Source organism: Anopheles coustani, chromosome 2 (assembly GCF_943734705.1).
Source record: "Anopheles coustani chromosome 2, idAnoCousDA_361_x.2, whole genome shotgun sequence".
Classification (NCBI taxonomy): domain Eukaryota; kingdom Metazoa; phylum Arthropoda; class Insecta; order Diptera; family Culicidae; genus Anopheles; species Anopheles coustani.
Genome location: NC_071289.1, coordinates 58657218 through 58667531, shown reverse-complemented (window position 1 = coordinate 58667531; position 10314 = coordinate 58657218). Strand labels below are relative to the sequence as shown.

The following is a 10314-nucleotide window of genomic DNA, read 5'->3' as shown; positions in this document are numbered from 1 at the left end:
ATGCAGATGGATGCATCGCCAGTGATCCCCTTCGCTGAAGGCACCGTAAAGTACCAGCCAATTTGGCCGACTTGGAGCACGTTTGCAAAGCGACAGGAATCATTTCGCACTACCGAACATTGGTCAAAGGACGAGATCTACAAGCTGGCGGCCGTTGGATTCTTCTACACTGGACCGGGAGATTCCGTGCGTTGTTTTTACTGCAGCCTGGGACTGCAAAACTGGCAGAAAGATGACGATCCGCTGGAGGAGCATGGTCGGCATATGCGAAGCTGTGATTATTTTACCAATTTCACTTCCAACTCGTGCGTGTATAACTCCGAAATACCGGAGCCCTGCGGCAGGATCACTTCCTGCTCATTCTGCAGGGGAGAACAGTTGGCGCGGGAACAATTGTCACAAATAATCATTGGTACGTAGATTTTCGAACAGTTTGTATGCAATGAACTCGAAAAGGAAAATAAACTTGGAACGGGAAAGGACTCTTTTCTCGTTCTCAAAGGACATCACCATGTGTACCTCACGTTAGTTCTGTGGATTTTGCGCGCCAGAGAGAATAGAGCATGTATCATTAAGAGTGAAAGAATAAAACCCATTGAACGTTCTCTTCCGGGGTGGTTTGTTGTGTTCTCTTCAAATTGGAGGAAAAGAACTGAAAAAAATAAAACAAGATTGAATCATAGCATCTGTTTGTTGTGAATTTCATTGCCAACGACGAAGTGCATTGGAAAGATTAATAATTCAAAGAAAGTTGGTTGATCCTACACCAAGCCCATCGTCACACACACGTAATAGGACATTCTATTTCAAGCCTCCACTCGCAAGACGATTGGACGGGGATGAATATTGTTAAACAAAAAAGGAAAACATCACTGAAGCATCTAAAACGCTGATAACGATGCTGATCGGGTGGTTTGCTCGGGTTTTAATGAGTATGTTCGCTTGGTGAGTCGATGGAACTGCAGACAAAGTCGGTGTTTAACGGCGTTAGGGAAAGGTTTGACGGTAGTTAAGAGCGATTCCTATGAAAATGCAAAGTACGGTGCAAAATATACGCGAAGGTCTTTGGAACCTGCCGAGCACGGTGAACAGCATGTTGCTTGCCGGAACCGCCACCCATCTGGTGGATAAAAGTAGTAACCCCGATCGGTTGAATATTTCCACCACTAAACGATCCCCCGAGCGGGACGATAATAACAACGACGATGCGACGGATGAGGACGAGGAGGAGGAAAGCGAATCATATCACGATGACGACACTGCCCCGAACAAACCGAGGGCACATAGTGTGAGCACGGGGGAGGCAAGTGTGTCCGAACAGATGAACAGCTCCGTTAGCTCACTGTACGACGAAAAAAGTGATCGCAATCCACCGGAAGTGGAGAACAGCACGATTCCATACGCCCTCGTGCGTGAGCAATGGCAACTGGTGCTCCTGGATCCGGAAGCTTCGCTTACCGAGGTGAGTCAGGCGATCGATAGCTGCCAAAAGTTGGTACAATCGAGCGCGTACGGTATCGAGACCGACGAGCATAAATGGCTGGTAAGGTATTTGATTGAGCTGCGGTACCGGCGGCGCGAGCTGCTCGACTTCGATCGAGACCCGGAGGCCACCTTGGAGGAAACGAAGGTCATCATGGGGCATCATTTCGTGAAGCGTAAGCATTTCCCAGCACAACCGCAGCAGAAACAGCACCTTTACTGTGACCACTGTTCCGGGATCATTTGGAATGTGGTGCAGGCGTCCTACGTGTGTAATGGTAATATGAAATGGTGGTTAAATTTGGAAGTCGTTCGAAGTCTTGTATAATTTTCTAATCCTTACTTGCCAGACTGCTCCTTTGCCGTGCACCATAAGTGCGTCCGGAACGTGATACGCATTTGTGCTCACGTGGTAACGACCGAGCACAATCTACCGATTGAATGCATTTGTCCGGAGATTGGGTTGGCTTTCCAGAAGTACACCTGTGCGGAATGTGGCACGCAGCTAAGCTACAGTGCGTATTGGACACACCGGGCCCACGCTGTAAACGTTCAATAACCATTTACACCATTTGTCTCATTTCATGGCAGACATTTCCACGGCGGTAAACTGTTTCGGACTTGAGTTTAAAGCAGGTAAGACGCCATTCATTGAATCGATTGAGCACAAACACAGCAGTGTGTATTTTCATACTCGCCCACATTCAGAAAAACTCAACTCGATCGAACCGCGACTTTGCGACTATACCGGCCTCTACTACTGCCCGGCGTGCCACTGGAACGATACCAGTATCATCCCGGCCCGGATCACCAACAACTGGGACTTTGTACCGCGGAAGGTGTGTCGCGCTTCGCATCAGCAGATCGGACTGCTGCTCACGAAGCCGGTCATCCGGTTGGAGGAGAAAAATCCGCGCCTTTTCTCGTTCATACCCCAGTTGGCGGAGGTCAAGCGCGTTCGGGTGCACCTGGGAGTGATGAAGCGATACCTGACCGCATGTCGGCTGGCCGAGCAGGCGAAGCTGATCGTCAAACAGATCGGCAAACGGCGCCATCTGATGCAAACGGTTGCGCTGTACAGTGTGGCCGATCTGGTCGGTGTGGAGGATGGTTCGCTGCTGGGGTACCTACGGTCGGTCCGGGCAACCTTCGAACATCACATCAGAAACTGTCTGGTAAGGTTGGAGCAAGGAAGGTGTTTTTTTCGAAGTAACGTTCACCAACTTCGTATTCATCCAGATATGCTCCGGTAAGGCGTACATTTGCGAACTGTGTAACAACGACGAGATCCTGTTTCCGTTCGATGAAGACATTTTCTGCTGCACCCATTGCAGTGCCGTCAGCCACCGGGGATGCTATCTACGGAAGAATATGAAATGTGCAAAGTGTTCTCGTTTGCGCAAGCGGGCGCTACATACCTTGAAGGAGCAGCTTGATCTAGAGAATGGCAACTAAAGCTTCCGCGTGAATCCATCTTGATTTATTTTTCTCCTACAGTGCACCGTGCTTTAAATGTGCGTTTGAAATGTCTCGCAGCGGACAGTGTATCATGCACGCCTACTTGAGTAATCGTTAAATAAATTCATGAGCTTTTGCATATATCGTATTGTGTCGTAAATTTCTAGGAAACATCCTCGCCTTCCTCAAGAACAACGTATTGAACCCCTAGATGTAGCAACAGGTTTCGTTGCTCTTCTATTATATGTTTCTGGGTGGCGTTTTCTTCCAAAAGCTCCTCCACTCGGGCACGTTCTATGGTCAACTCTTGAGTAAGGGTTTCGTGTTGCTTTATATTACAGTTTGATTGCTGAAACGTTATACTGGGCGCATGATCCAGTTGTTCTTCTGTATCACCTAGCGAAGGTGAGCAGCATCCAGTTGTTTCGTCCAACTCAACCAAATCTTGGTCATTCGATAATACAACATAATCACCGAGGTTTCCTCCGGATTCAATAGCTCGCCGCGTATCCTCTTCCACCTGAACCCCGTACTGCCTTTCGGTCCTCGAGTCTCCAACGCCGATAATTGGCATCTTGTCTCCACGCGAATCATCATCAACCTTCATCTTTTGCATCTTTATGCGACGAACTGGAACTGCCATTCCTGATAGCTGCCGTTGGAGAAAATCTTTCGGATCGAAGTGAAGCTGACAGAGACGTGGTGGCTCGTTCGAGTGGACATTGATATCGGTATCGGTCAGCTCTAGCGCCGCTAGCCATTTACACCACATGACCGAGCCACGGGCCGGAAATCGAAACAGCCGGCACTGCTTGCTTCGATAGCGAGTATTATTACACAAAAAACACCTTCTCCCATACTGGACGGACATGTTTGGCACCGGATACGGTTCTAAGGAGACTTCAAGCCTTTTGCGTTAGCACCAACCAATTTTTATTGCTCGTTTTGCTAGCTTCGATGTTTATGACGTACGATTAATTTTTGTTTTTATTTACATTTTTAGGTTCGTAAATTTATGTTTATGCTTGCTACTTCATTGCTTGATTGTGTAATTGTAAACAAAGCTATCAAATAAGCACTACAATCGTGTCAGTAGACACAACATTACGATTGAAAAATTAAAAATTGTAAACATAAAGCATTAACCATGTCCATTCATGTGATAACATTATTTTATTTAATCTGTTTGCATCAGAAACCAATTCTATTGATACATTAGTCATTATTCATTCATTCCATACATTAGTCATCACACCCTGCAAATTTCGGGCACTCCGTTATCATTAGTCATACAATTCTTATCTAAAGCATTGTTGATACTCTGTAGGCGAAGGCTAATCTCACACGTCCTCGAAAATCGTCACGTTAACTTTAGCTTCTTTACAGATTTGTGTGTTATTTTCTCTAAACGTTGAATGAAACATTACGCTTTAATAGATATATAATGAAACATATAACATAATACATATAGCACTCATATTCCACCTGCTAAGCACTTATTCGTTGCCCATACAAAAGGCTGCGTGACTTTGCAATGCAGATAACTCCTTATATCCCTTCAAGCACAGTGGACAGCGTAGCAGACTTCGCGGTTCGTTCTGTTCGCTAGTGGCGGCTTGGTTAGATGAGGCCGCTTCCTGGCTGTTTGTGGCTACCTGGACCATCTGAGCAGCCCTCTGTGCAACTTGTTCACGCTCAGACTCTCTGTTGAAAGAACAATTATGAAAACTGTGTCAATTGCCTGCTTTTTCCCGACCGCTCAACAATATGTTTCAGTTAACCTACGTCATTGACACTTTCGCCTCAAGCTCTGTGTTTCGTCGCTGAAGCACTTCGAATTCGGCCAGAATCCGACTCTTCTCGCTTGCCAGCTCCTGCCGGCCGGCACGTTCCGCCTCGAAGTCTTTTTGGAAAATTTCGGACTGTGCCGCTAGTACATCCGACTGCTCGCGGAGTACACAAACTTGTTTTCGAAGGTCCTCGATTGTGTTGTCCCGTTCCTTAATGGTGTCGTACAATTGTTGCGTCTCGAATCGCGATTGTGCGAACACCTGCTCTGCCGTATTGGCATTAGCCTTCAGACAGTTGATTTCATCCACGAACAATTTGCGCTAAAAAAATGGAAAAGTGTATGAAACGTGTGCTGGGCGGAATAAACATACCATCTCCAAGGAATATATTACCATATCTTCAAACTCTAAATTTTTGGCCACCTCTACCGACATCCGTCTTTCTAGAGCTTTGATCTGCTGCTTATGTACATCCAACGGGACAAAGCTGGCATCAGTGTCACTCTTCTCCGGCTTGTTACTTTTCACCACCACAAAACCCTTGATTTGAAGCTCCAAATCTTCAATCTTCTTCGCCAGGTTCTGTATGATGGACTGACGCTCAGAGGACTCCTTGCGTACCTCGTCGACTTCCAGCTGAGCCGCTTTGCGCTCAACCTCGCGAACACGTCCAACTTCTTCGACCTCCGCACTCAGCTCTTTGCGGACAGTTTCCAGCTCAGCTTCAGCACGGGTGGTGGCCGCTTTGGCAACGTTGAGTTCGTCAGCGAGCGTGTCGTTTGCCTTCAACAGCATGGTGTTTTCTGCCATTAGTTTTTCGATTTGTCGCTGCTGCTCTGAAATGCGTGCCTCCTGTTCGGCACAACGTGTCCTTGTTTCATCCTGCAATTGCTGTATGGAAGTGAAATTTTTGCGCATCGCTACGTTTGCCCGCTGCAGACTCTCCTTCAGTTGGCTGTGCTCCATGCTAAGCTTTTGCAGTAAATGGATTTCTTCGATCGACATTGTTGACTGTGCGAGGCTCGGGAACTGGTGCAGAATCGATTGGGTTTCGCCAATTATGAAAGAAGCCGTCGGTTGCCGGTTCGACTTGATAGAATTTAGTGGAACATTTTCCTTGTTTTCAATTGACTGCAGGCTCGGTGCTCCTGCTTCGCCCGAAGCCCCCGACGGTGGTTGCTGCGGAGGGATTGATTCCGCTGACGCAATCAAAAGTGCCTTTGATGATTCACTCAGTGATTGCATACCCGGCAGCAACTGCGCAACAGATGCACTTAAAGATCCACCATTCGGAAGCAGACTGTAGGTGGTCGAATCGAGCTGGGTAGATATCTCCATTTTCGTGGCCGCTGATGAAACCTTCGCCGGCTCTTCTACTTCGCGCTCAACAACCGACGTTGGCTGGAACGACGCGGGTGGCATCGAAAAATTTACCATCGACGGTGTCGGCGTACTGCCGAGTATGATGAACGATTCCTCCTCCATGGTGGGTTGCACAGATTCCACCATTGACATTTTGCCTTCGTCTTAAGGAACGTATGCTCTATGCTGGCGATTAATAATAGCACTGAATTCCAACACCGTTCAGCAACTCTTCTCGACTGTGCCAGTTCTACGGAAAATGTAGCACTAATAAAAATAAAACTCAACCAAAATACCAGAGATAAACAGGGAATGACAGTTCGATTCGGCAGTGTTGCCGCATGCAATGCATTGTAATCAATGAATTGAATAGTTTTGATAACATGAAATTCTTGAGACGCTTTAGACTAAGTTTGTGTAATTTTGAGAAATATTTGACTCATATAAAATATAATATCTACCAAAGTTCAACTAAACATAACAAAATTCGTTAAATTATTATGCCTTTATTTTAAATTGATGTGGTTTTATTAATACGCCTCTCACTGTGCGGAATTGCTGTCTTTTCTGCTGTCAAATCGACAAATGCGTCTCATAGAAGTTCAGAAGTTTCTCTCGTCCACCAGTTATTGCTAACAAAGAACAAAATTAGAAAATTGCCTGCTTTAATTTGCTGTGTAGGCTTGATTTTCATCACTATTCAACGTTTCGTTTCTATGGTTGTTCGAGCGTTTTAAAACAATTCCAATTGAAAGAACTACAGCGCTATGCATAAAATTGACGAGAATGCATTGGGGCGGATGTTATCCTCGGTAAGTACATCCGGGGCAACGAAAAACCTTCCCTTAGAACTACGAATATATTTTTTGCCTATCGCATCGACAGTACCGGGATCCAACTGCCACGAAAAAGGACGTTTTAAATGTTTTGCGTATCTACCACGGACTGCAACACCGTGTGGAAGAGTACGGTGAGTCATCGAGTTGATTGTGTTGCTTGGAAGCAAGTTTTGGTAACCCATTCCCCTCCGATGTCTATTGCAGTATTCAACGACGGAAGCACCAAACACCTACTAAATCTGAATGGCACAATACCGGTGAAGTTCAAGGGTAACACGTACAATATACCGATATGCGTTTGGCTTATGGATACCCATCCGCGGAATGCACCGATGTGCTACGTCAAACCAACGCCAGAGATGCGCATTAAAGTGTCGGCCTACGTTGATTTTAATGGAAAAATTTATCTGCCTTACTTGCACGAGTGGAATCCGGTAAGACTGGCTTTGTTGCCATGAAAACGTATGGGTATGGTCAAGCAACATTCGGTTTTCCATTCCAGAAATCTGACTTACTAGATTTAATTCAGATCATGAGTGTCACATTCGGCGAAACGCCTCCGGTTTACTCGAAAGGACCGGAAACCAACTACACCCCACGTACGTATGAAGGAAAAGAAGCTATCCACTTTTTCGAAGTACTGTGTTACAATTTTCTTTAACCATTTCCACACAGAGCCATACATACCACCAACGTCAGCCACGTCTTACATGCCTCCATACCCGACACAACAATTTCCACAATATCCCATGCCCGGAGCTGGCTATAACAACTTTGTTCCGCCGAGTACCGGGCCGACGGGTGCCATGCCGGGCTACGGAATGCCGTCGTTCGGGATGCCAGCCTACCCACCAGTTCCAGGAGCATTGGGTGGAGCTGTAAGATGAAATTTGTCAAACTACTCCTACTTTCCAGCAAACATTGCCATATAACTGTGGGTTTGTTCTAATTTTGATTACACAAACAGGGAACCGGTACCATTACAGAGGAACACATTCGGGCCTCGCTCATAAGTGCCGTAGAGGATAAACTGAAGCGTCGCGTCCAGGAAAAAGTTAACCAGTGCCAGGCCGAGATACAAACGTTGAAGCGTACACAGCAGGAGCTGACCGAAGGTCAGACCAAAATAAAGGAAATTATGTCGCGCCTGGAGCGCGACGAGAAGGGGCTGCTGAAGAGTATTTCGTTGCTGAAGGACAAGGAAAAAGAACTCCAGCGGTCACTTGACTTGGTCAACACAGTGGATTCAATTGATGTTGATGAAGCAGTCACCACTACCGCCCCTCTTTATAAACAGTAAGCATTCGGAAATAGGGAGTTCACCTGCAGCATATCGATTTTCATGCATGTCTAATTATTTTTACAGACTTCTGAACGCGTACGCAGAAGAGGCGGCCATCGAAGATGCAACATACTTTATGGGAGAAGCGCTTCGTGGTGGGGTAATTGATCTGGAGGTGTTTTTGAAGCAGGTCCGCCAGTTGTCCCGGAAGCAGTTCATGCTACGTGCATTAATGCAAAAGTGCCGACAAACGGCACGATTACCTGCATAATCGTTACTCAACAATTTACCTACAGAATCAAACCCACTTGCACTTATCGACGAAAGGGATAGAAGACGAACTATGTTGGAAGGAACTACAAACGAACTGATTGAATTGATATGCTAGCTTTCTGTTATGATATTCTGTGCCTGTATCCAATTGTTTCGCTGATGGTTCGTTCTTTTCAATGCATATCCCAATGCTGCTCTGTTCTTAGTCATATAATTTTGAACGCATTGAATAAATTTCATATATATGGATAACTTAATTATTTTTTTACATGTCGTCAGGGCAAGAATACCCAGCGGTCGTAGCGCCACTTAAGTAAGTAGACTTGTTCACATGTCTTTACTGCACGAACATTTTATTCAACAACAAATTCAACAAAAGTACCTTTTAACATTTTCGTTTTGATAACATGTATCAAAGAGTTTTAATAATAAATAAATTAAATTGAAAATGGAACATAGAACATATTTCTCAATTAAACGTTATATTTAATTTCATATAACAAGAATTCTGAGCTTGATTATTTCTCAAGAAATGATTCACTGTAACGACCAATTTGAAAAAAAAACAAAACAAACGCCCCCTCTACGTCTATGACACAATAACTGTCAACAATCGTTTTACGAAATCCAAGCCACGTCAGTTTAGATCGCTCGACAACAGCGTTTACGCATTTCAAGAAAGCCGGATCCCATTGGGTTTCCGTCCGAAAAAACATTTTCATCAAACCGTACGTATCTCTAAACGTATATTTTTGTCCTAAGGCAGCTTCACGAATTCATATATAACTTGTAATACACCGGCTATTGTGATTGCAGCAAACGGTTCACCACAAAACACACCCACAAATCCAAATCGAAAGATGGATTCTATGGTACGGTATGTCTCGCCGGTGAACCCGGCCGTATTCCCGCACCTTGCCGGTGTGCTGCTGCTGTTTGGCACGTTCTTCACCGCCTGGTTCTTCGTGTTTGAAGTGTCCCGTCCGAAGCAACCGACGAAGGATAGTGTAATCTTCAAGGAGCTAGCAATCAGTCTGTTTGCGTCACTGTTCCTCGGGTTCGGCGTCCTGTTTCTGCTACTTTCGGTCGGAATATATGTGTAACTGTGACACTGCAGTCGCTACAATTTCTGGCAGGAGTCTAAAAGCTATCCAAAAATGCGAAGAAATCCTCAACATTCTATACCTTTAAGCACCTGGACATGTCACGCGCTCCGACAGCGCGCCTGTCCGTACTGCGTGTACATCTGATTGCCAAGCGCTGAGCAAAAGAACACATAATTCTATGCTGATCGTATGAAGCACATGCAATTTATTCGAAAAACTAAAATGTGGATGTTTTTACTTGTAAGCTACAACTCGTCGTAAGAAATACAAAAAAAGAGACAAAAACATGTAATCCGGTTTTGATTTTAGTTTTACTTTACTCGTTTGGCACATACTGGCACTATATTTGTCCTACCCCTTTGCGAGAAAACCAGAAGCCCAGGTAAGATTGTCTCCAAACCGTTTATTGACTTTTCTTTGTTCCAATTAAGTGGCTCCCCCGGGTGTTGCGCTCATACAACAAAGTTTTTTAAAACTTATGCCCTACATCTAAACTCAATTCTTACATACTAGGCGCACTTACTGTATTCACGACGTTCTTACCTACAAATCTATGATTTACGCTAATCAGTCCCACTTGGACCGAGGCTTACAAACGAGACGAACCAAAAATCGAAACAAGCTAGTGGTGGAGGGTTTTAAATAACGCGCAGAAGAGAAGCATATTCTAATATACTTCTTAAAAAAACAAACATGGTTGTAAATGCACAAGTTGTAACTAA

The 10314-nt window shown here is 45.1% G+C and overlaps 6 protein-coding genes across 6 annotated transcripts; 4 read left to right on the top strand and 2 right to left on the bottom strand.

Moving 5' to 3' along the window:
• LOC131264719 (baculoviral IAP repeat-containing protein 3-like) lies at positions 1-467 on the top strand. Its single transcript, XM_058266989.1, has one exon. The coding sequence runs from the start codon at positions 1-3 to the stop codon at positions 418-420; it is 420 nt and encodes a 139-aa protein (XP_058122972.1). The 3' UTR covers positions 421-467.
• Positions 468-960: 493 nt separating this feature from the next.
• Positions 961-3081, top strand: LOC131264718 (differentially expressed in FDCP 8 homolog). Its single transcript, XM_058266988.1, has 5 exons — positions 961-1760; positions 1833-1997; positions 2074-2118; positions 2191-2657; positions 2722-3081. Exons 1-5 carry the CDS (start codon positions 1025-1027, stop codon positions 2935-2937), a joined length of 1629 nt encoding a protein of 542 aa, XP_058122971.1. The 5' UTR covers positions 961-1024; the 3' UTR covers positions 2938-3081.
• On the bottom strand, positions 2639-3811 carry LOC131263308 (uncharacterized). The gene is made up of 2 exons (XM_058265485.1): positions 2901-3811; positions 2639-2841 (listed from the first exon to the last, which is right to left on the bottom strand). Exon 1 carries the CDS (start codon positions 3809-3811, stop codon positions 3104-3106), a length of 708 nt encoding a protein of 235 aa, XP_058121468.1. The 3' UTR covers positions 2639-2841; positions 2901-3103.
• A 279-nt stretch (positions 3812-4090) lies between these two features.
• Positions 4091-6323, bottom strand: LOC131262657 (NF-kappa-B essential modulator). Its single transcript, XM_058264709.1, has 3 exons — positions 5124-6323; positions 4726-5051; positions 4091-4644 (listed from the first exon to the last, which is right to left on the bottom strand). The coding sequence occupies exons 1-3, from the start codon at positions 6243-6245 to the stop codon at positions 4437-4439; spliced, it is 1656 nt and encodes a 551-aa protein (XP_058120692.1). The 5' UTR covers positions 6246-6323; the 3' UTR covers positions 4091-4436.
• Positions 6324-6703: 380 nt separating this feature from the next.
• LOC131262993 (tumor susceptibility gene 101 protein) lies at positions 6704-8771 on the top strand. Its single transcript, XM_058265108.1, has 7 exons — positions 6704-6904; positions 6978-7062; positions 7136-7365; positions 7434-7530; positions 7607-7809; positions 7899-8227; positions 8298-8771. Exons 1-7 carry the CDS (start codon positions 6860-6862, stop codon positions 8482-8484), a joined length of 1176 nt encoding a protein of 391 aa, XP_058121091.1. The 5' UTR covers positions 6704-6859; the 3' UTR covers positions 8485-8771.
• A 350-nt stretch (positions 8772-9121) lies between these two features.
• LOC131263218 (transmembrane protein 258) lies at positions 9122-9877 on the top strand. The gene is made up of 2 exons (XM_058265385.1): positions 9122-9214; positions 9303-9877. The coding sequence occupies exon 2, from the start codon at positions 9347-9349 to the stop codon at positions 9587-9589; it is 243 nt and encodes an 80-aa protein (XP_058121368.1). The 5' UTR covers positions 9122-9214; positions 9303-9346; the 3' UTR covers positions 9590-9877.
• The last annotated feature ends 437 nt before the right edge of the window (positions 9878-10314 follow it).